The 26,208-nt window shown below is 38.5% G+C and overlaps 1 protein-coding gene across 2 annotated transcripts in view; it reads left to right on the top strand.

Moving 5' to 3' along the window:
- Positions 1-26,208, top strand: part of AMPD2 (adenosine monophosphate deaminase 2) — a 199,696-nt gene that overhangs the window by 90,667 nt on the left and 82,821 nt on the right. For both annotated transcript variants that reach the window (XM_072423562.1, XM_072423552.1), the window contains 4 exons: positions 3,421-3,510; positions 6,147-6,276; positions 6,358-6,552; positions 11,853-11,984. In XM_072423562.1, coding sequence (XP_072279663.1) covers positions 3,421-3,510; positions 6,147-6,276; positions 6,358-6,552; positions 11,853-11,984 — 547 coding nt within the window. The remainder of the gene's footprint in view (positions 1-3,420; positions 3,511-6,146; positions 6,277-6,357; positions 6,553-11,852; positions 11,985-26,208) is intronic.

Genomic DNA, 26,208 nt, shown 5'->3' with positions numbered 1-26,208 from the left:
TTTATAATGGGTGTATGCTGTGCGGGACCCACACGGACCATGCCCACTCTGACTCCAAGCACGTGCTCTGCACGGAGCCCGCACTGACATCGGACTCTGTGCACAGGGAATCCCTCACGTCACCTTGGTGGGCGAATGCTGTGCGGGACCTGAGTGCTCTGTACAGAGCCAGCATTGACTCCGGGCTCCAAACAACACCGCCCCCCACGCCTATATCTGACATACTTTCCTTACAGACAGCCTCAGGCTAATTGTCCAAAAAACCTCCATTTTTAGCTGCAGGATACGTTCCACCTCTGACAGAAAACTATTAAGGTAACCTACCTCTTATGGTACCAAATTAAGTTTATTCAATTATTGGATTTCATGTTCATAAGCTCAATTAATTTTCCTTATTATTCCTACATAGTTTAATTTGGATTCTGAGTACTTTCTCCAAAACTTTTTGGCAAAACCACTCTATATAACCTGGGGTAAGATTCTTGTATATCCCCTCTTTTCAACCCTAAAAAAGGATTAAAATAACACTAATATTGAGTATGTATATACACTCCGCACAGATATTATCTACCTGGCAACAGGAAGAATTATACAGTGTTTCTTTAAAATCTCAAATTACCTAAATTCCCTATGGATGTACCTAACTAATTGAAAATCACCATTCTCCTATACCCTTTAGTAGAAGATCATCCAATCCAAGTAAGTTATAGACTCTAATGCATGATGTATCGAGATTTCCCTAAAAGATTTTGAATAATCCCTACATTATTGTCAATTTTTCCCTATTTCTTTTTTTCTATTCTGACCTACACTGACAATATACTATTATTACCATCCTACATTAAAGTCTATACAGCCTGTTTTCCATACTCCATTTTTGACACATCATCCTGCTAATTTTTCATCATAGTAAGTGTTACCATTTAGTATATTTTATATATATGTTTGAACCATAACCCAAACTATAAGATACAATTTTAAACTCTGTAACAGAAACTATTACATTTTAGCCTGATTTACATACACTACAACTTGAAATTGCAACTAATAAAGTGTCTACCCATATATCTGTTTGGGTATATAATTGCATAACATCATTTCTATTTATCTATGCATTACTGGTGTTTTTTGATAACTGATATTTAATAGATGTATATATATCACTAATTCTCAACATTAATCTACTTTATATACATATGTGTTTGATTGTTTTTGAATGTATTTAGACAGCAACCGTCACAATCGTACCCCTGAGGAAGCCTAAATGGCAAAATGCATTGGGACAAACATTTGATTATAATGGTTATTTCCTATATGCGAAGTGAATTGTATAGCACGAATATCTGAACTCTGGAATTATTTAACAAAGTTCAGGATATATATGTGTATTTTTATGTAATTATGTATGATGTACAAGAATATAAATACATAATTACCCCACTGCCAACCGAATCCCTGCCTCTTTTTTACCTTCATATCTTCATATCTGGTTCCACCTAAGTACTGAAACCTGAGATACAGCAGTCCCACATACCGTCCACACAGGACTTTTCTCGGTAACACAGGTGCTCTCTTTGATTCTATGTTACAATTTATACAGGGTGTCCTAAAAGTAAGTCACTATACACTTTTTATTATTTCCCCTGTACAGGTAGAACGTTACTCAATAAAACATTCTTAGATTTTTTTTGTACCTGCCTACAGGTCTAGTGGTAGCCACTGTTTTTTTTTTTTCTTGTATCTGTGCTTTCTGCAATAATAAACCTCTGTGCATCTCTGTGACAGTCCCTTTTTTCTGTATTCTTGCTGTCAGCCTAGTCATGGTTCTGAGCAGTAACGGGACAGTTATTTGGTTTTAATACAACATTTCTTGTTAGCTTTAATACATAATGGAGCAAAAACATTGCCAAGTAACTACAGATCGGTTAGTTTAACTTCTAGTTTGAAAGATCCTAGAGAGTTTGATAAAGAACAGCATAGAAGAGTTTCTGCTGGAATACAATATTAAAAGTAATAAAAAGTAATAGCATTGATTCTAGAAAGACCAATGTTGCCAAACAATCAAACAGTGGAGTAGCAGTTGATATAGTGTACTTAGATTTTGCAAAAGTGTTTGACACAGTGCCACAAAGATGGTTAATATGCAAGTTAGGGTCTATAGGTTTAGAAAATTCAATCTGTAAATGGATAGAAAACTGGCTAAAGGACGGCATCCAGAAAGTAGTAATATTTGGTCTAAGGTTATTAGTGGTGTACCCCAGGGTTCAGTGATGGGACCTTTACTGTTTAACATCTTTATAAAGGATATAGAGTTTGGGATTAAAATTATTATTTCTGTGTTTGTAGATGACACCAAACTATGTAATGGAATTAAATCTATACAAATTGTCTATAATGTACAGGCAGACCTGGATGTACTGTTTAATTCGGCAGCCAAGTGGCAAATTACATTTAAAACACTGTCTAGGTGGAATACATTTGGAGGAGTCAAAAATGGAAAAGGATCTGGGGGTTGTGGTAGATCATAGACTTAATAATAGATTTTACGGTTTTGCATTATATTCTAAGACTAGCAAAGTACTTACTTGTATTACAAGAATAGACTGCAGAGATTAAGACATAATCCTGCTTCTGTACTAAGCATTGTCAGACCTCATCTGTAATATGCAGTCCATTTTTGGGCACTAGTTCACAAAAAAGATATTGTGGAAGAGAGTGCAGAGAAGGGCAACTAAACTAATAAAAGGAATGGATGAGCTCAGATATGAATAGAGATTAGCTGAACTGAAACTATTGTCTCTTGAGAAGAGACATTTCAGGGGGAATATGATCACCATATATCAATATAAAAATAGTCCATATAGAGAATTCACTTCCCAATTTTTCACTTGAAGGCCATTACAAAGAAAATTTATCCCCAGATATGGAAAGGAGTGTTCACAGTAAATCCTGTAAAAAAAGTGGAATAGGCTCCCTCAGGAAGTATGAACTGGGTAATAAAGTTTTTAGTAAAGACAACAGATACTGTTACTCCAGGGAACATACGGGATCAGGAAGGAATTTTTTTCCCCTGTTGGAGGAAATTGTACCAGGGATTTTTGCCTTTCTCTGAATCAACTATGACTTTAGGATTTTTATAAGAGATATGTTTTTTTCTCTTTTTATTTCTCTTTTGGTTAAATTTGATGGACCTTGTCTTTTTTTTAATAAACTATGTAGCCATGTACTTTTTCACCTACCTTTTGATTTCAGCATCAAACTTGTAACCACTGTTTCATATTCACCTTTAATGTTGTTATTAATGCTCCAATTTATTTTAAAATGTAATTTATAATTTCTGTCTATTTACCTTTTACTCTTCCACTTCATTTGTGGGGTGTTCAAAAATTCTTCTATCACGTGACACACTTTTCTTTACAGGACCACAGAGCTTGACCTTCCATACCCAGATCTGCAGGAATTTATAGTGGATATGAATGTTCTTATGGCTCTTATTATTAATGGCCCTATGTGAGTAAAATTAAGAAACTGCTGACCCCCTTTCTACTTTCTACTCTGCTTTCTATTTAAATCATACCTTGTTTGATTGTTTAATACAAGCACTAAATTTGCAAGTTAAAACCAGTGCATATGTGCAAAAATATGTGTTTTGTGGATTTTGTAGAAGGTATCCTAACAGCATTCTTGACACAGTGCAGGGATTCTCCATGACGTTTTGGTTTAAACTCCTCTGCCTGCATCCCAGAGGTTAAAGGCTTTCCACACCTCCCTTGTATGTCATTGTGTCTGTATGTTTGCAAGAGGCGCAGAAGCCAAAACTACACAGAACCATCTTGGCCCATCCTGTGTTTTGCCCCCTCATTTAATAGACTGCTGTATTTTTTTTTTTAAAAAGTGGCTAATTACAAAGCAGGAGACAGGGAAGAATACAAATGGATATACATATTCCATTATATACCTTATTCCTTACAAAAAAAGTAAATCCTTTTTTAATCTTTTTGTAAGGAAATAATTACATCACATTGCTTAGATGGTAGTATGACCCCACAGGGTGCAATGCAGAAAAAAAGGCTAGTCAAAATGGCATGTGTACAGTATAAAATATAAATTATTCAAAATTTAGCATCGATTAGCAAGTAGATATGCATTTAGAATCTTCAATGTATGTTTTCTATTTTAAATTAGTTTGATGTGTAACTGTGCTAGCAGTGAGGTCTACAAAGATTACAAAGGAATCTCCTTTTTCCTGGCACAGACAAGTCCAAACCAATCAATGCCAAACAGGCTTGCAGCTTACCCACAGTTAGGTCCATACGGTTTTAGACAGAGACAACTTTTTTTCTAATTTTGGTTCTGTACATTACCACAATAAATTTTAAATGAAACAACTCTTTAGCTTTAGTTCAGTGGGTTGAACAAAAAGATTGCATAAAAATGTGAGGAACTAAAGCCTTTTTTTAACACAATCACCTCATTTTAGGGGCTCAAAAGTAATTGGACAAATTAAAAAGCTGAAAATAAAATGTCATTTTTTAATACTTGTTGAAAACCCTTTGCTCTCAATGCCCCTGATTCATCAATAAAATCCGCGCTCGCTGGAAGCGCGAAAGTACGCGCGACCAGCGAGCGCGGTTTCCCGCGGTCTGGACTCGAGTGTGCTCGTACACTCGCCTCCTCACTGCCAATATATATATATATATATATATATATATATTTATATTTATTTATTTATAATTATTGTAGGATAGGTACTTTATTAACGCTTGTTACGCTAGTAACGCTTGTTACTTTATTGAGAAAAAAAAAAAAGGAGTTGTGCGATGTCAGGTCCGCTCCAGCCGCGAGCTTTTTCAGTTGCTTAATAGCGCGACGGCGTACGATTTCGGATCGCGAATACGAATGCGCGAGCGATCATCCGATTCTGCTTGATGAATCAGGGGCAATGACTGAAGTCTTGAACTCATGGACATCACCAAATGCTGGATTTCCTCCTTTTTAATGCTCTGCCAGGCCTTTACTGCAGCGGCTTTCAGTTGCTGTTTGTTTGTGGGCCTTTCTGTCCAAAGTTTAGTCTTCAACAAGTGAAATGCATGCTCAATTGGGTTCAGATCAGGTGACTGACTTGATCATTCAAGAATATTCCACTTCTTTGCTTTAATAAACTCCTGGGTTGCTTTTGCTGTATGTTTTGAGTCATTGTCCATCTGTATTATGAAACGCCTTCCAATCAATTTTACTGCATTTAGCTGGATTTGAGCAGATCGTATGTCTCTCAGAATTCATTCGGCTGCTTTTGACCTGTGTGACATCATCGATAAACACTAGTGTCCCAGTGCCACTGACGGCCATGCACGCCCAAACCATCACACTGCCTCCGCCATGTTTTACAAATGATGTGGTATGCTTTGGATCATGAGCTGTTCCACGCCTTCTCCATACTTTTTTTTGCCATCATTCTGGTAAAGGATTTTTTTAGCAAAGTCCAATCTAGCCTTTCTATTCCTGAGGCTTATGAGTGGCTTGCACCTTGCAGTGCACCCTCTCCATTTACTTTCATGCAGTCTTCTCTTTATGGTAGACTTGGATATCGATACGCCTAACTCCTGGAGAGTGTTTTTCACTTGGTTGGCTGTTGTGAAGGGGTTTCTCTTCACCATGGAAATGATTCTGCGATCATCCACCACTGTTGTCTTCTGTGGACGTCCAGGTCTTTTGGCATTGCTGAGTTCACCAGTGCTTTGTTTCTTTCTCATGATGTACCAAACTTTTGATTTTGCCACTCCTAATACTGTAGCAATTAAAAAAAGGCTTTAGTTCCTCACATTTTTTTGCAATCCTTTTGTTCAACCCACTGAATTAAAGCTGAAAGTCTGCAGTTCAACTGCATCTGAGTTGTTTCATTTAAAATTAATTGTAGTAATGTACATAACTAAAATTAGAAAAAAGTTGTCTCTGTCCAAATATTTATAGACCTAACTGTATTTGAAAGCCTAGCATGTTTTGCAAACTACCAGTTGGAGACATACCTTGTATTAAATTTGCATTTGTAAAATAAAAGTCTTGATTACAGTGAATAAGAAATAATACGTTTTTTTATAAGCCAATGTGTGTTCCCAATAATTTACCAAAGTTTAAATTCTACATAGTAAGTCATTTTGCTATCGTCGACTGCAATATCTGAGCTCCCGCTTCCAGATGCATGTTCTTCTCAATGAAATGAAGGAACTAGCAGCTCAAAAGAAGGTCCCTCACAGGGATTTCTACAATATACGCAAGGTCAGTTTATTTTAAGAGTGTGCTCATTGTCTGCTCATCCACAGTTTGATGTTATTTTTATCTTAGTCTTTTCTTTTAAAGGTGGACACACATATCCACGCAGCATCCTGTATGAACCAGAAACATCTATTAAGGTTCATTAAACGAGCTATGAAAAAGAATAGCGAAGAGATTGTACATGAAGAGGGTGGAAAAGAGCAAACACTGCGCCAGGTCTTCCAGAATATGAATCTAACTGCATATGACCTGAGTGTGGACACTTTGGATGTGCATGCGGTGAGATGAATTGCTTATATTACTAATAGAAAATTGAATAAAATAGGTTAATGATGGGGGGACCTAAGGAAATCTAGTATTTCAAGGTTGCTAGTTTCCATGCCTAGAAGTAATATCCAATAAAATAGAAATTAGGAAAAAGACAGCTTTTTTTGGCAACAATAAAGTAATTTACTTAAAGCATTCTAGGCTCAACAGGGCCCAACTAATCTATGTACAAATATGTGACATGCATATGGTTTATTGCAGTTCTAATCTTAACAGTCAGATTAGATGATGGTATATCTCACATTCAGGTCTCTCACCTGATTCGCCATTTTGGCTTCTTCTGGGGATTCTTAGAGACTTATTCTATTCAACAAGGTATAGAGAACAATATTTACAAAAACAGGGGTTTTAAACAACAATAATCATAGTTATCAGCCACAACAGAATGAGGCATAGTATTGTCAATTAGTTGCTAAGAACATATACTAGAGATTCCAAAAAGTATATATGTATAATATTTCTGAATAGTGATATGAGCATAATACGAGGTAATATCAGATATCGGCATAAAGTAAAGAAAATTTAGATTGAAAATAATTTACTTGGTAATGAGTCATGCTTGGTAAAGTAGTTGCAATGTAGTTGTAGGTAGATTGTATTCTTTCTGTGGTAATATAAATTTGTCCATAACCTGATAGGTTATAGATACATCCATGTGAGATATAATGTATTAATATATATATAATTTATATAATGAGGGGATATAAAATTAAACTTACTTTTGAAGTACTTTTGAAGAAACAAAATAGGCAATTAAGAGCCCTAATGATAGAATAATACTCAGTCACTTCTACTGAAGCAGGGAGAAAATGGAATTCCAGTCCAAATACATTCTATAGTAAATACATGAAAAGGGTCATAATTCTAAAGACATAAGTAAATATATCCAGGTAAATTGAAACAAGGTTAAAAATTATGCAGACACATAATGGGTTGGAAGTTATTTAGAAAAATACTTCGATCAAAGGAATAGTATTAATGAGTTAGTTGCTAATTGTACTTACTTATTATCCTTGGGGGACAGAGAATGTCATGTCCATGGAGGTAAGTGCTGGAGAAAGTAGTAGCATATTCAGGTTTGTATTTTGTATCTAAGGGGCATATGTAAGGGAAGGTGGTTTAATGGATAACCAAGATAGAGTCTTATTCATTAACGGCTAAATAAGTGGATAAACGGAGGATTGGGACACTTATATTAAAGATGTCAAGGATCCTGTGGGTCCTGGGCATCAGAGTTACCGGTGCCCAAAAGAGCCTTAGCCATGCGCGCCTGTGTGTGCAGGTGTGCTATAAGATAATCCTACTTTAGGAATGTTGTACTACTAGCTGATTGGGCATGTATGCACACGCATGTCCTATCTTTTTCAATGGGATTTTGCTTCATTGTGAGCTCCCCGATAGTGGGTGTGTCCTATAGACCTCGAAAATCAGCTGTACTGCTCTGCATTCAATAATCCTACCTCTGGTACACCAACAGCAGCATGAGAGCTGTGTCTGTGTCCATTCTGCTGTCATTACCCCAATGTATAAACCTTCATATTTCCTACAGATTGTTGTACAAACATGAAATTTTCAGGGGACCCTGAGAGCTGATACTAAACTTTATTTCAGCCCCCTAAACATAACAGGTTGCCAGATACAGAGTCCCAATAGCAATCAGGGATCTTTTCTTGTTAAAGTAGACCTAAAGTAAAAATAAAAAAAATTACTTGCACAGGTCCGTGACGTATGCCATTCCATTTGTCAAGAAAAAATGTGGTTATTACTTTGCATGTGTGAGATCGCCATCTTTCTTCTTTCAGTGACAGAAAAGTCCCTCCTGTGCATTACCTGTTCTCAGAGCTCAAGCCTCCTGGGATTCGTGACGTGCATTTTTCCAGGAGGCTCTGCGCTCTCATTTAGTTTTTACCACCACAGTTGTAATGACACAGTGGGAGGGGCTTTGCCTTTTTGTGTTTTAAAAAAACAAATTGAAAGAAAACCCCCAAAACAAAGGGTTAATTATCCTTCTATATAAAGTAAGAATTGTGATGAGTGGCTACTTCAAGATCAGGGTCCCCAAATAGAGTTTGCATATTAGGGACCCCCAGGCCCACTTCCTTGGCATTGAGCATTAGGGTACTGCCAATTGTCTGTGTGCTGTGGTGCCTCAAATATTATTATAAATAAATTTGCCCGCTCACCAAAGTTTAACGCTGCGTTCAGACTGGCGGTGAGGTTGCAGTGTGGCTACCCCTTCCTCATGCCATGGAACCCTGGCTCGTGGGAGATGTTCGGTACTGCTCACTGCCGCCTGGAGTCAAAATGCAAAAATCCAAACTTTGCGGTGCGAGGGACTGAACTGCCGGCAGGGTGCCTGTTACACATAGCTGGACACTTACCTTGTTTAAATTATAAATCTCAGGCACCACTGTGCAGCAAATTTCACCCAAAAAATCTACAATCTAGATAGCAATACATTGGGCCTGATTTATTAAAGCTCTCCAAGACTGGAGAGAATACAGTTTTATTAGTGAAGCTGGGTGACATAGCAAACCTGAAATGGATCTGGTCTTGAATTGAAAACATTTGCTAACAAATCCATTCCAGGCTTGCTGGATCACCCAGCTTCACTGTAGAAAGTGTATTCTCTCCAGCCTTGCAGAGCTTTAATAAATCTGGCCCATTATATCATGGGGGCAAATTAGGGAAAAATTTTGTGGCAGGCCTCCACCAATCTAGTAAAATTTCAGCTAACAAGAGTTTAGATGTTGGGATTTGAACACTATAGAAAGTGTGATTCGCTTACCAAAGCATATTCACGCATGTTGATGTTTATTTGCACAGTATATACATATCTGGGGTTAAAATGTGTATGGAGGTGTAAAACAGGGAAAGATTAAGCTCAACTTTGCATTCTAGATTACTCTTTTACATCAATAGAATCTATTTAAAAAAAATGTTTATCCTAGTAGTATATAGTAAATACAGTAGTTGCAGACTGTTCATGAAGATTTGTTGCCATAGTCTTGTGGTAGTGCAAAGTCTATTTCTTTTTTGTGGCTTTGTTAAGCTGTGCTATGGATAGCATTTTGACATTGCTTCCCTGGGTTTTTTTTTACAGAAAATGTGGTTTTAACCTACAGTTTAAATATTATCAATTACTATTGGGTACATATGTGATGGACATTCCCTGTAATTATGGTAAATAATTTATTGTTGCTAAAAAAACATAGTTGGAAGGGTATAATATATGCATATAATACTTGTAAAACGACATAGGTTGAAAAAGACCATCAACTTCAACCACTAAGGAACCAGCCCTTACATGAATTAGGTGCATTAGTTTTCTTTTTCAGGCTTTGTATATTTATATTTTCCTAGTAAATACTTTTACCTAGTACACACTTTCTGCCCCTAGATGCTTACTCTCACTCCTCCACTCTATTGAGGAAGCCAAAGGACATTCAATTTCTTATTATTTTGATATATCTGTTTAGTAAGTGGAAAAAAAAACTGCAATACATTACATTTTTGTTCTTAGGTTTGGATTACCTTCAGTTTGAAGGAACCTATTAAAGAGCATATGCTTGTGCAAATACTTTTTGTTTTCTGGGCAATATTTTAATGTAGTTTGTCATCTTCCATTTGTATACATGTGTGCATGTTGTTAAAATATTTGCTTTCCTTTACTTAGAAAACTTGCAAGTTTTGTGTTGCTTTACTTGTAGTCAAAAGCTGGAATAGACTGGACAGTTTGGAGCTTGCATGCATACATGTAGCACTATTGTAGTCCAGTGTGGAACATTACATTAACCTCCTGGGCGTTTCACTGATGTCTGGATTTCTGTACCAAAAGCAGTAAACTGTTTTTCATGAAATTTTTTTTTTAAATTGTAGACCTGTAACTTACAGAAATATGTCCGAACAAGGGTCTAGTAGATATCCCGAATATAATAAAGTTTGAAAAACACAATCATGTAAAAAAAAAAAATTAACTTTAATAATAAAGTTAAATAAAAAACACAAAAATCAGCTTAAACAAAAATGCATAAATAAATAAAAAATACTGAAAATGCAGTAATTCGGTATACTGTATAATAATATATTTTTCTAAAACACCTCCAGAGTGTGGTAAATTTTAAAACCCAGTCCAACGCCACATACCTATAGACAAAACCACATAAATATACTTTGTATTATTTTGGATTGGATTGGATACAGGACTATGTATTGAATCCAATACAAAATATTTGAATTTCCCGCTACGACCCTCGTCGACGGGCGTATGTACTGACATCATTAGGAGTCGTCGAGGGATGCGTACACGAACGCCGGGTGTTCTAATTCCTTCCATACTTCCATGCAAAAAGGAAAAAAAAAATGGAAAAATGGAAATTTATTTTAGATTGTAGGCTATAATTAGGCATAACTCACCGAAATACGTCCAAAATTTAATACATTTAATAATAAACTTAAAAAAAAAATTTATAAAACATTATTAAAAAAAAAATCTTTAAAAAAAAAAATTATGTGTATAATGTAATGTACAGTAGCTTATATAAAATATATATAACAAATATATATATATATAATATATAAAGATTTCTTTGTATTGGACTCAATACAGCTTTTTTGTATTGAGTTCAATGCAAAGTGATTTTAATTTCCCGCCCCGCCTCCCGCTGCACCGACGCTTGCAGCGACGTTACCGGGAAACCACGGAGATCGTCACTGCACACGCCAGGTGAAGACTGAAGAGAGAAGACGTCTCCAGAGGAGCTGCGGGGACAAGGTAAGTGTTTTTTTCAGTTGTAATCCGATTGTCATACAATGTTGTATGACAATCGGATTGCACTGTAATGCATGTTTCTATTTTTAGCTACCCCACGCCTGGTTCGGGGTAAACGATTGTAGCAAGTTCTCTTACCCCAAACCAGGCTCAGGGTAAACGCCCAGGTGGTTAAAGTTCTCCATTTTATTGTGTGGGTAAGCTGAAACACCCACGTAAACTAAACTGATTCATTTTCCTGTCGTATAATATAAAGACATTGGGCTCTAATTGTAAAACAGGGTATCTGACATTCCCTTAAACATTCCCTCAAACATTCCCTCGTGGGAATCAGTTACTGCCATTGAAACACATTGACCTGGAAGATTCAAAACAGTATGAGGGAATGTATGATTCCCTGTTCTATAAATAAGGCTCATTGTATTTTTTTAATATTCACATATTTGTTTTATCTGAAATTCAGTATGTTTTTTTGTCACAGGACAGAAATACTTTTCATCGCTTTGACAAGTTCAATGCCAAGTATAACCCAATAGGTGAATCTGTTCTTAGAGAAATCTTCATCAAGACCGATAACAAGGTGTCTGGAAAATACTTTGCCCACATCATCAAGGTAAGGATTCATAAGGACTCTGTCTCACTGCATACAGAAAGTACATCTAACACATGCCATGGCATCAGAAAAGTTAAAACAAACTTGTGGCTGCAATAGCAACCAAGAGCTTGTTTTATATTTCACAGACAGGCTATGGACTTTTCAAAATGGGATATCTTAGGAGATGTAGAACTGCTCTATCAACCCTACTTAGGGCCTGGAATTAATAAAGCTCTCCAAGGATGGGGGAGGATACACTTTCATCAGTGAACCTTGGTAATCTAGCAGATCTGGAATGGATTTGGTCCAGGATCAAAAACATTTGCTAACAAATATAAATCCATTCCATGTTTGCTGGATCACCCAGGTTCACTGATAAAAGTGTATCTTCACCAGCTTTGGAGAGCTTAATTAATCAGGCCCTTTGAATGAAGCCCCTGTGGATCCCATGTCTAAGTTGCAGAAAAGGTTTTTATAATTCCAACCCACACTTAATACTAATCCGACCCCAGGCTAATTAGCTGCGTGCTAAGTCATTTAACACATTAGTGTCTTTTGTACATCTTGTACCTAGGATGAAAGATTGACCAAATTTTGTACCTACACTAAGACCATCATATCATGCTTTAAAATGTAAATATGTAAATATAATATTAAGGGTATTTTATCGGGCAGATATTGTGAATGGTATGTACATGGTTGTCAGTGTTTGTCTAGTCTGGTCCTGCAGGTAAACAAACCAAAAAGTTCAGAAAAGCAGGACTTTCACTGTATATGACAGAGAAACCTCAATTAAATCAACCAAATTTTATTAGTGTATAATATATTTAAAAATATAATAAAAATCTATACAAAAAATAGTTTTTTCCTATGGCATTGCAGGGTCATGAAAAGGCCAGCGTAACCTTAGTTGTGTGTTTAAAAGAGACCCCCTCACACCGGGATGTCATCCAGAGTACATCGTGGGAGTCAGGAGGGACCTGTCTGTTGGCTAACCACATGGACCACCAGAAGTGGCTTTGGACCCAGGAAGTAAATATGGAGCATCACTTCCACATGCGAGTGAAACAATAATAATGTGTTCCACTCTGAGTTGGAGCAAAACGACCCAAGTGTGCTAGGTAGAATGTAAACAACTGCATTCGAAGCACATGTGGAAGCCCATACTGGGATATGGGATATTCCCCATCCTTAGAAAAAAAAAGGTTCTGGCATCGATTTTTATCAATTTATCAATCGCTTTCTTTTTTAAATATGTTAAAAATGAAATTTTGATTTTTTTGTGCATTCTCTGTCATATGCCTTGAAAGTCCTACTCTTTTGAACCTTTTGGTTTGTTTACCCTCTCCTTGACCCTCTCCAGTGTGCCTTTGAAGCTGCCCATTCCACTGAAACAGCCCTTACTAAAGTGGCCAATGACCTAATCAGAGTCAAGTCTCAAGACAAATTTTCCCTTTTCCTTCTTCTTGATCTTTCCTCTTCCATCTTTCCTGTTTTTGACACTGTTTATCACCCCCTTCTAATACAAATCATGCTTCCACTGGTATCAGTGACACTTGATATCATGCTCTTTCTTGGTTTGCTTGGTTTGTAGATCCATGATTGACTGGTATAATGTGCAGGCACCTAAAGTGCTCCTGCTCTTCCCAAATGTTGGCCAGTTCCCATCAGGTAAAAATCTGACACTTCCTGGTAGTCAGGATACTGCTTCAATAATTTGTTGCACATGTGCACGTAACCCTGCACCACCCTTGGCTTGTATGCAGCTATGTGTGCACAAGTGCATGCATTCATTTCAAACACATGTGCATAAATGTGTGTGTAGGCACTTTGTGATTACTGGATGTGCACGGGTAATCAGGGAAATAGTGACAGAACTATTGAAGGATTAGAGCTTGAACTATAAGGTGCTGGAAGCTCCTCATCAAGCAAACATGTTTACATGAACCTATTCTAGCTTACCTGTTGCTGATCTGCTTGTCTCCTAACCATGATTTCTTACAGCTTACCTGTTGCTGACCTTGCTTGTCTTCTGACCATAACTTGTTGCTTGTCTGCAGCTGACCTGGCTTGTCCACTGATCTAGATTTGCTTTGCTCCCTGTCTAGTCTGCTTGTGCTTTTCATCCATCATTTATCCAGGACCCTCAGGATCTGTGCAAATCTTTTCCTCCCTTCCTCTGTCTCCACTCCAAAGACATGCAGGCTAAAGTGCAAGGGAGGCCCTCTCATCACTTTGGTCTCCAGGCAGGTACATGATAGTACCTTCCAACCATGTCAGAGTCCAAAGCCCTTGCCCCTGGACACTTTGTGGCTAATGTGTTAAAGCTCTCCAAGGCTGGAGAGGATAAACTTTTATCAGTGGAGCTGGGTGATCCAGCAAACCTGCAATGGTACCTTCAGGTACCATTTCTGCTTTAGAATTTCCTGCTCTAAATCACCTGCCAAATATTCCTGAAGTTAGGATTCTACCTCATGTGCCATGGGTACCTGGTACTTTTGAGCAGTTTTTTAAAAACTTTAAAAACATTTTATCAACCCTGTTTCACTCTGCAGCCCCATACTTTTCCACTAAGAGGAGGTTTATCATCTCACTATAAAATAAACAACCTTCTGTGCTAGGCACACCACCTGCTAAAACTGAATAGCCACTACATCATTTCTGATGAAATGGCACAGCTTTATGATGACTTTGATGCTCTTCAATAAGGCCACAGATGTGTAAAAGGTTGCAGAATCCAATGTCTGTACCTGTCACTTTTGGGACCACATCCATTGAAACCGCAACTGACAACCTGGCACCAAGAGTTCCTCTCTTTTGATCCCATCTGCTCCATCATGTTTCCCACCATTTTAGGTGCCCCTTGGCTCCAGGCACATAATCCAAACAAAAATTGGATAACCAGGGACATGGTTCATGGACCAGGGACAGAATATTGTCAACAGCACTGTTTTATACTGCAGCCAGAGGTCTATATTGATCTTTTAGATATCTTTGAGAAGGAAAACCTGGCTGTCCAACCTCTTCTTTGCCCCTATGACTGCCCCATGGAGTTATTGCCAGGCACTGAGATCCCCTCTTGCCACATCCCTCCTCTCTCCAAAAGTGAAAATGTGGGAAAGATGTCAAGTAAATTGAGGGGTTATGAACTGTATTCAATGGCAGAAAAAAATAAATCGAAAAACAGTCAATCCAGTTCTTAGGACCAATAGTTTCTACAAGCAAGGTGACAATGGATTCATGAAAAATTACTACCCTTGTAGAATGGCCTATAACTGTTGACAAGAAAAGTGTTTTGCAAACTATGATCACAAATTCATCAAGGAGTTTTCTGCAGTTATCACATGATCACATCAATAACACATCAACATGTGTGACTGCTACTGGCACACAATACCCAGACCCAGCAACCCAGACCAACTTTTCTAAGAGAATTTGGAAATTATTTTAAGGGATTTGATCATGGAGTTTCCACCTTTAGAAGATTACACTACAATCTTTGTGAAAGATTTTTTAACAGACAGAGAAGTTTCACTTTATACCCATGAATAGTACACGTTCTGTGGCCAAGACTGCTTAAGGCCTTTTTTCAGGGAGGTAGCGATGCCCATCGGCTGCAAATTTAAAATTAGAAGTATTTTTAAATGTTAAATGTACCGATTTGTCATTTAAAAATACAAAATATTCATACTGCCAGGGAGGTTAAAAGTGTATATTTTTTTTTATTTTGATTTTAGTTCTGCTTTATTATCCTTTTCCCAGGATGACTTCATTTCACTTTTGCTACCAGCAGAGTTTGCATATAGCAATTCAGTATCTTTATCTATAATCAAGCTCCATTTTTTCATCTCACCTTTCTAATATTGTTATTAAGTACACTCTACCTGCAATCCAATAAAAGGACTTTTAAACAAAAAGCAGATTACTTCGAGAAGCTGTGCAAAAAGCACAAGAAAATAATAGGAAGAAATTCTTGGGAGCCAGAAAGTAAAATGCAAGATCCAAGACTACTACAAAATCACCCTGAAACCCCCCCCCCTCCCCAAGGGACACCCTGGGGCGGCCTTGGTAGGCACTGTCAGGTAAACTGCCTCAATACATTGTTGTACAAATGCATAGACCTAGACTTCTTTAGAAGTCTTCCATGGTCATGATGTCGTTCACCTTATGTAACCACTGTGTCAGAGTCTAAGGTGCAGACTGCTTCCACAAAGCTGGGATGATTTGAGGAGAATTGTTTTTTCTTTTTTTGGTGGGAGCATGCAGGAGGGCCAGCTCAGGTTTGTTGTGGATGGATATCCCGGTAAGATTTTTAATAAAACTTTCATCCTCTGTCCAGAATTAGATATATTTTTAAGCACACACCAACGAGGTTGAACAATTCCCAAAACACCAATACAGTGAAATAGTATAAAATAAATATAATGTTAAAAAATAGTAAAGCCAGAACCATATATACAAAATGACTTACTAAATATTAGGCTTCTTAAAGGATACAAGGCTTAATGTCCCATTACATAATAGAGAACTTTTTTCAAAAGGGGAAATAGTCTAAAAAACGGTCACTTAATGTGACACATTTCACGGTTCAAAAAAGACAGTTTCATCAGACGTCACTGTACAGGAGATGTGCTTGCATCCTGTAAGAACACTGGAACATATAGCAAAACAGAGCAGAGTCTGTATATGTAGGTAAACATTTTAAAAACATGATATTATAAACTGATGTGCATGCATCAAAGTATTGTAATGTACAACACATATCAACATGGTTTGAAGATTCATTCAACAACGTTCATTTCTGATGTACTGAGTTAAATAGGTACACTTAAAACGATGATAAAAAAAAGAAGTAGTCTTTCTATTTATATTGTGCTCAGCACCCTACATACACCAGAAGCTGGTCCAAGTGGTCAATAACCAACAGGAGTCTATGTCACCAGAAGTAATGTACCCTAAAAGGGCAGAGGACGCCATATTAGCAGTTAAGGTACACCACTTCCGTTGACTTAGACACCTTTATCAACCTAATCTAGTGTAGAAGGCAAAGGAGATGTCTGCCAAAAAGCCCTGGAGAAAGATGTAATGCATTTCTGTGTTGTCATACTCTGGAAATATATATAGATTGGGTCTACAAAGATGTCTATGTCACCAGAAGTGATATACCCTAATTGTTATTATGTCCATTTTAGTGTAAATCGCTTTTGGTCACGTACACACCTTGGTTATTGACTACTCAGACTGGCTTTTGGTGTACAGAGGGTTTGAAGAGCATTACTTTGAAGAGCATACACCTGATAGTAATTCTTTTTGTATATATGGTTCTGGCTTAATTGTTTTGTAATATTACTTAATAAAGTTTTGTATTATTTTGCTGTATTGGTAATTCGTGACTTATTCAAAAAAAAAAAAAAAAAAAAAACTCATCCTGGAGGCCATTACAGGAATTGATCTCAGAGCAACAGTCATGGCCATTTTTTTTTTTTTTTAATGTTTTCATTTAATTTTTAAATTTGTTAACAAACATGAAAAAATACTTAAAAAATAAATATGACCATAAAAAACACAAAATGTTCGTGGGAAAGAAAGGGGGTATATGGGGTGGGGGGTGGGGTGGGGGAGACATAGGATACATGGCAAGATCAATCAGAATAAATTACAGAATAAAAATAAAAGAAAAATCCTATAGAATATATGTGAGACAAACGAACCCAGCTGTTTCAGAAATCAAGAGAAATCAGCATTTTAATGGCATTTTAGAAAAATATTAAGAAAACTTAAGTATATACCACGTGAAGTGGCGAAAAGATGTCAATATCTCATTTTGTGTTGAGATAGAGAATGTGTGTACAATAAAGGAGTACCATTTGTCGAAAAATTTGGATATATATTTGTCATCATTAGTTTCCGCATCTAGTACTTCTCTGAAAAATACCTGTTTCAAAGCGCCTATGACACACTCATTTTTTGGGGGAAAAGAATCGACCTATACTGAAAAGTAAGCACTCTTTGCTGCCAGTAGACAAACCAATATTATTCTTATTCCACTATCTTATTCCACTATCTTGTACTACCTCTGAAACTTTCTCCCAACACCCGAACAGACACAGGGAGGAATTAATCGGCACTAAGTGTAGGGTTATCGAGTGGACATATTGTAAAATCCGTGACCAATAGTGTGAAATGAGAGGACAGTGCCAGAGACGGTGTACCAATGTAGCAGGTGGTGCTTTACATTCTGGACAAGCTAAATCCAGGTTTCGCCTCAAGTCCAATCCCTCTTAAGATCAAAATATTTTATATGCCCAGTGTAACATTTTAAAATGAGATTCCCTCCAGGTTTTATTGATTATAGCCTTCTTTACTTTACAATACCCTTGGGTGATTTTATCTACAACATCTTCCAGGTTAAGTTCCTCTCCCCATTTCTGTACATTGGTATGCTCTAGTGACTTATTAAAATAGTTTTGCAGTGACTTATGTATATCAGTAATGGAAGGAGAAGACAGATATAATAAATTGTCATACCTATTGTTTCGTAGTGCCCCTGGAACATCTGTAACCAGGGATCGTCTATAATTAGTTACCTGCATATAGTAAAGAGGGTGAGCCATTAACATAGAAAAAGTAGTTTGGCTCTGAGCTCAACCAGGGTAACTAATCTTCTGGCATCCAGGTTAAACATGTCCCCAGCGAACCCAATACTTTTTTGTTTCCATTTATGGAATACCTGTTGGGTAGTACCTTGCTGAAACATTGGGTTACTGGAAATGGGGAGATCCCGTGAGAGACTGAATGATAGCCCCATTTTCTTCCTTCCCTCTCACCAGGCACATATAGTATCCCTTAGTAAAAGATTGTGTTTCAAATGAGTGGTAAGCAAAGGGAAACTTACAGTGTAAAAGGGCTCTAAGATCCCATGGGTAGGCCATAGCCTGTTCAAATTGAGTAAGGCAAGAAAAATTAAAAGTTCTTATGTTTGGGAAGTTAACTCATCCCTCAAATATGGGAAGACACATTTTCTGCAGAGAAATTCGGAGGTGTTTGCTCTGCCATATAGATTTTTGACGTCTTGGCATCGATACAAATTATTGCAGGATTCTCTTGTGAGTGTCATTTTGCAAATTCCAGTGCTGTCAGCACTTTACGATTATTAGTTACTGCAGAAGGGCCACAAATTAATCCCACCTAGGAGGGAAAAATTAATTGCGGCAAATGGAACGCTACCCTATTGGCCAAAATTTTTTAGTCCAAATTTATTAAGGAAATAGGACTATAGGGGCATTTGGGATACTTGCCTTTTTTGGGGATTACCCTAATATAGGATTCGGCCCCTGAGGAAAAATATGTGCCATTTTCTCACATATACAAATACAACTGACACATATCTGGAAAAAGATCCTTTCACATCACTTTATAAAATTTGGCCATGAAGCCATCAGTCCTTGGTGATTTACCATTGGACAACTGGACAATTTCACAACAATATTTATCTGTAATTCGGAGACCAGGGAGTTTACATACATTTTTCAAATGTGGTAATCGTATGGAAGTAAAATCGGATGTTTGGGATATGATTCCCTCCAGATGTTTGCTGTACAGTTGGTGATAATAGTCCTGGAATGGATCTGGTCCAGGATTGAAAACATTTGCTAATAGCAATTGACTTTTAAAAAATCCATTCAGGTTTGCTTGATTACCCAGATTCACTGATGAAAGTGTATCCTCTCCAGGCCTTGGAGAGCTTTATTAAATGAAGCCTAATAAGGCCTTATTACAGTTGCCAGAAATTTGTTTGCTACTGGAATCAGAGCTCCAATTATTTTTTTGCCACTATCAGAACTCCACTACTAACCCCTTTTCAGTGTGGGAGGCTCACAAATGTTTCATGGATAATTTTCTCCTTCGCTAGAAATCAAACTTTTGACATTAAAAATCAATTCAATTGCAGGGTGAAATTTTGGTACCACATCCCCTTTTATATCTATTCAATTTCCTCCAAACTACTCCAAGGGTACATTTAAGAAATTTGTTAGTTACCTATTACAATTTAGCACTCCAATAAATATATATAAAAGCCCAAATTTATTTTCTGAATAAATTGCACTTTTATATATATTTAATAGAGTGAAAATTGTAATAGGTACCTAAAATTTATTTAAATGAATCATTAAGAAACCAAAATAATGTCCTTTATTGTGATAAAGCTAAAGCACAGTTTTTATGAAATAGGTGATATTTTTACTTACATGGGAAGAATGGTAGTAAAGCTTTAGCCTAGGTCATACAATCTAAACATGTCTCCAGCTATATACCCTCCATTTTTAATTTTTCTAGAAACATTTGGTACAAAACAGCCTACATTGTGGATACTTTTCGTACATTTTTTTTCTAACCTTTATAATCTGCAATGTACTTCTGGTTTCACTTTTCTTAGAAACAGGGATATTCTCATCTCTTCCTTCTATTGCCAGAGAACTTAGTCAATCTCTTAATTAACTGATTACAGTGCACAATTTCAAGCTGCGGTGTCTTGTGCTGCCCCAGGTCCCAATTGCCTTACTTTAGCCCACTATACAGCCTTAATCCTAGCTTTGAGTCAACATTTTTGGGTGCCTTTATTGCTATTTCTGATGGCCCCTCACAAGCCAGATTAAGACCCTCATTCATGTGCCAGTTAAAGACCTATATCTTTGCCGAACTGTGACTTTTTGCTGTCATTCTGGCCCACCAGCTGACCCTATTCTCAGTAATATTATACACCCAGACCATTGTAGCTTTCTACCATTCAGAGAAGCTAAAAACAGCACTACACTAACTTTGGACTTGATACTGTTAGGAGACGCTTATCGGGCCGAAAATCCCACGGTGTGCACCACCATAGTATACCGTACCCTGCAAATTACCCTGCAGATCTAGGAATTATTTGTCTTTACTCTGCTCTGCAGTTTGAAGCATCCCCAGCTGCCATGTAGCTGTGCACTTTTCTCCTGCGATATATCCTTTTCCGCTTCCCAAACATTATTCGTTAGATTTATTGTTGCTAACTGTGCCTGTTCCTGAACTTGCAATTGTATGTTACCTGGACAGACCTTTTGGCTGTGACTCAGACTCTTGTTTTGTCTTAACCTCTGCCTCTGTATCCTAGACTTTCCTCCGCTGGAATTATTTGTACTGCATTTTCTGTGGGCTCCTGGTTCTCTGTCAGTCCTTCCCTGGATGCCAGCCTTGCGCACAAAAGTCCTGGGGGTAACCGTGTTTTTGGACAACACAACTACTTTTTTGAGACTGAACAGGGGCTTGCTACAGGCGAAGAGTGTGATGTTAGTTCGGGCGAGCACTGGTGCTGGACCAGGGCCTTACATTACAACAGTCCATCATAGTACCCACTACCATAGAGGAACTCCATGAACAATTCTGGCTCCTGGCAGAAGCTGTAAAGTAATTGTCAAAGCTGCTCAGGAGCTTCAAAGATGGTGGTCTTGTTCTTGCTGTAACAGCACCTCCTGTAGAACCCAATTTTGGCAATTTTAGAAATGCATGCAAGCTATATTTCCAGGTTCGGATGCTTTCATCTGGCACTTGGTCATACCAGTGCTGCTAGCTAGATTTTCTCCTGAGCACAATGCCACCCCAACAGGCACCCATAACCTTGTATTGATGACCTTTTTGGTCAGATTGTAGGTGCGAACATTTTTTATCAAGCTAAACCTGAGGGGAGCCTACAACCTTATCAGAATCTGGCAAGGGGGTTAACAGAAGATTGCATTTAATACCAGGGACAGGCATTATGAGTATCTGGTTATGCCATTTGGTCTGTGCAGTGCTCCAGCAGTCTCCCAGGACTTTGTAAAGGACATCTTTTGTCTAGCAAAGTTTGTGGTAGTCTATTTAGAATAAATTCTGATATCTTTATCTTTTTTGTGTTTTTGAGGTCCAACATGTTCCTTTCCTGGGTTACATTGTTTTTGATCAGGGCCTGACAATGGACCCAGCACTGTCCTTTATTGGCCTCAGCCCAGTGACCTGAATGCTCTACAGAGGTTCCTAGGTTTTGCCAACTTCTTTAGAAGGTTTATTAGAGTACTCTGCCTTGGTTACTCTCCCTACTGATCTGACCTACAAAGGGTCAGATCCCTCCCAGTGGCCCACCTAGGCTTGTAAATTCCCTCTGGCAGAGCAAAATTATGAAATTGGAAATGAGGAATGGAGACAATATATCCAGACTATAATAATCTGGAATACATAGAAGGGGCTAAAACAATAAACTCCAGGACTTACCGCAATTACCGTAATAGGCAAGTATTGATGAAACCAGGAAGAAAGCTACTCTGAATCACCATACAGGGTGGGTTTGCTATATGAACTCTGATTCATGATTCTAGCCACATATAATGTAGGATCGCCCGTAGCAACAGGGGTCAGAATGTAGCAGTAAACAGACAGCAGGCTTAAAATGCAGTTTAAAGCAGGCCCCAGTCTGACTGTTTATTAGCTCAAACAAACCAAACAAAAACTAATGGCTCGGCTGAGCAACTAAATACCATTATTGTGGTAGTCCCTCTCTGACTAACACCAATGTAAAGTAGTTTTCAGTAAACAATACACGGCAGTCTTTAGAAAAACAAAGAAACATCTTCCACTGAAATGCTTGATTGTACAAGGCAGAGCTCTATTCCCTCGCAGCTCTGGGAACCAACTGGGCTCCCTCTAGCTTCTTGCTGGCTTGCTAAATAGTACACCTGAGCACCTTAGACACAGGTGAAAACCCGGGCGTGAATCCATTGGCCAAAGAAACCCATCCTTCCTTTTTTCTTTGGGTTGGCTCCAGGATACTTTAACTGGCTTCCACAAAGCCCTTTATACACAATACCTTAGTCTGGGTGCTACATACACCCCATCCAACACCTTCTCTGACAGGCACTGCAAGACCCTGTCACCAGACCCATGATACCTATATCATGGGTGGCATACATCAATCCTCCTTCAATCAAGTAATTGATCTATAATCCTGATCCCTCTGGACAAATCATTTCCTACTTTTGTCATAACCTCCCCTGAATAAGCCATATGGCGAAACACATCTGAGAGTTACCCTCTCTTTCCACTAATTGATGTTATCTGGATTGTGATATTGTTCTTTAACCTCCCCAGCGGTAATGCCTAGTGTGGCGTGGGGTGAATTTTCCACACCAAAAGCGGGAATTTCCAGGGTGTTTAATCACATACCCGGTATGTGGTGCATGCAGCATCCTCCAGCGGTGCCCGCAGCGTCCTCCAGCGATACCTGGCATCTTCTTCCCCTGGCAATGCCGGTCGGGCATCCGTGTAACCTAGTAAAGCCCTGCCGGCATCTGCGTCCCCGGGGTGTGAAAGTTGAGGATGCAAGGCCAGGAAAAGCAGATGCCAGCCGGGCATCTGCTTGTGAGCATGTGGCAGGGGGCGGGACCATGCGGCTGGGAGGCGGGACCAGACGGGAAATTTAAAATACTAAATATTTTTAAAAGTACCGCTTTTACATTTAAAAATACTTAATAATATTACCGCCAGGGGGGTTAAGGGATGTTCTAGGATTTTAAACATTCCAGTTTAAAAAAAGTCTAGCCATGGTTTACGCTCATCAATATTTGCCTCTTGCGTTTATTTATTTAATAATTACGTATTTAATTGAAGTCAACGGAAATTACATCACAATATAGCTTATCCACAAAGGAACATACTTGGAAGTATGGATGGATACTTGGAAGATATATAAGATATAAAGTATACAAAGAACAAAAGTCAAACAAGTAATTTTTACAAAATCATGACTACCAGGGTTGCAAATGTTTTTTATCTTATTTTAAATGATGAAATATAACAAAAATAAACATTAGGCTCTATGCAAAGGCATGTCACATCAATGAAAAGAAAATGTCCTTGGCATGTATCAGTCATGTTAGTAAAATAGGGAGGCTGCCTTTCAAGATTCTGGACAGCTACCAACAGCTTTCACAGCTCGTAGAGTAGGTGAACAATTTACCTAATATAAATTAGCAAGATCTGCAGTTCCTCAAACAGTTTCATGTAACTAAGGCTACTGATCACCCAAGTAGAAAAAAACACTTTGGCTCCACTGGCACACCACATTTGGTGGTCCTCCCTTTCTGAGAATACTTGAGCCTTTGTAAAAACTTGCACAACCTGTGCTTATAGTGGCTGGTTATAAGTGGCGTTAGAAAACACAGGAGTTGTTTTCTGAAATTGTTTTCTGATATTGAGTATTTGGGAGTTGTGTCTGTTTTACTGGTGGGGTGTGTCTGACAGTTTTTTTTAATAGCTTTTTTTTCCTTTTTCCTTGCTGACCTCAAGGGGGGGTTTGGTCAAGTTTCACAGGTGATTTAAACTCTGGGCAGACTCATCTTGAGCTTGCTCACTCTTGGCGGGTGATGGGGGTTGTTATAAGTGGAGTTGAAAAACACAGGAGTTGTTTTCTGATATTGTTTCCTGATATTTTTTATTTGGGAGTGCTGTCTTGACTGTTGGGTTGTGTCTGCTTGACTGTCAGTTTTTTTTTTTTAAGCTTTTTTTTGCCCTCTTTTCCTGCTGACCTCTAAGGGGGAGCAGTCAATGTTTCACAGGTGATTTAAGTTCTAGGCAGACTCACTCACAGTTATGTGAAGATGTGCTGGTGGCAGACCCAGTGGTTGCAACTCTAGATGTTACTGCTACCCTTAACAGCCGGAAGAGCAGCCAATCTAGTAGGGGTGGGGAGGGAAATGCAGGAAGGAAAAAACAATTGGTTGTCATAGGGGGTTCTATGATCAGGAGGTCAGATAGAATAGTTTGTCGCCCGGATCCCTTCAACCGTATGATTTGCTGTTTCCCTGGTGCCAAGGTTTGGCATGTGGTTGCCTGTACCATGCGCAACACAGGAAAGGCAGAGGGAGTTTAGACAGCTAAACGCATGGCTTAAGTCCTGGTGCTAAAGGACAGGGTTTGGGTTCATAGAGCACTGGGCTGACTTTTCATTGCGGTACAACCTGTATGCTAGAGATGGTTTGCACCTAAATGAAAGGTAGTCTGCTGTGCTAGGGGAAAGATTTAGGGGAATGGTCGCAGGATATTTAAACGGGGACAGAGAGGGGTGGGAAAAGTAAATAAGGTGGCAGAAAGGTTAGTCAAGGGTCAGCCACTAGTGGAGGGTGGATTTGGGATAGTCAGGGGAAGGGTTATGGATAAATGTATGGAGCTTCCCATGTTATAAACAAACATTAGATTGTGCAGTACCATTTGTACTGAAAAACATAAGGATTTGGCAAACAGAGCTATTAAATGCAGTAATGGTTTAAAGAGCCTGTTCACCGATGCTAGAAGTCTGGCCAACAAAATAGGGGAGTTGAATGTGGAGATGCACAATAGACAATAAATTATTGGAGTCTGCTATACGAGGGGTGCTGAGAAGTTCCTGGCTTTGCCCCCTTCCAGATGAATGTGGGGGCATATGACAGCCTAATATCTTAATCTTAATATCAAATAACTGCTAAAAAGATAGCCCAGATACTTGACATCTCAGGGGAGCTTGTTGGGTTTGTTATCACCACTATCCTAGACATACGCAAGCTTTTGGTGAAGTGGGTGCCTAAATTTTTGAACAATGATCAGAAGAAGGAACGAGTTGAAGCTTTCAAAGCCGTTTTGGTCCATTTTGAAGCTGCACAGGATTTTTTGGCTAAGTTAGTGACTAAGGATGAAACCTGGCTCCACATCTATGATCCTGAAACCATGGAACAGTCAAAAAAATGGAGCCACAGCGGGTCCCTGGGGCCGAAGAAGTTCCGAACCCAGAAATCAGCCAAAAAAGCCATGGAGTCCGTTTTCTGGGACAAAGACGGTATTCTGTTGGTGGACTACCTACCTCAGGGCTCTAGTATCACCGGACAGTATTATGCTAACCTCCTGGACCAGCTGAAGGAGGCAATTAAGACAAAACGCTGTGGAAAGTTGACCAAAGGGATCCTTTTTTGCAGGAGAATGCACCTGCCCACCTGTCCAACGTTGTGGCTGCTGAATTGAACACCCTGGGTTTCCAATTGGTCCATCACCCCCCCTACTCACCTGACCTGGCTCCTTGGGACTATTATCTGTTCCCGAATTTAAAGAAACACCTGAAGGGGCAACGTTTTGAGGACATTTCTGACACGTTTTGAGGACATTTCTGACGTCAAAGATGCTGCTGAGAGCTGGTTTGCGGCCCAACCAA

This window comes from Pyxicephalus adspersus, chromosome 1 (genome assembly GCF_032062135.1).
Source record: "Pyxicephalus adspersus chromosome 1, UCB_Pads_2.0, whole genome shotgun sequence".
Classification (NCBI taxonomy): Eukaryota; Metazoa; Chordata; class Amphibia; order Anura; family Pyxicephalidae; genus Pyxicephalus; species Pyxicephalus adspersus.
The sequence above is the reverse complement of the archived record's forward strand: the minus strand, read 5'-3'. Positions and strand labels throughout refer to the sequence as shown.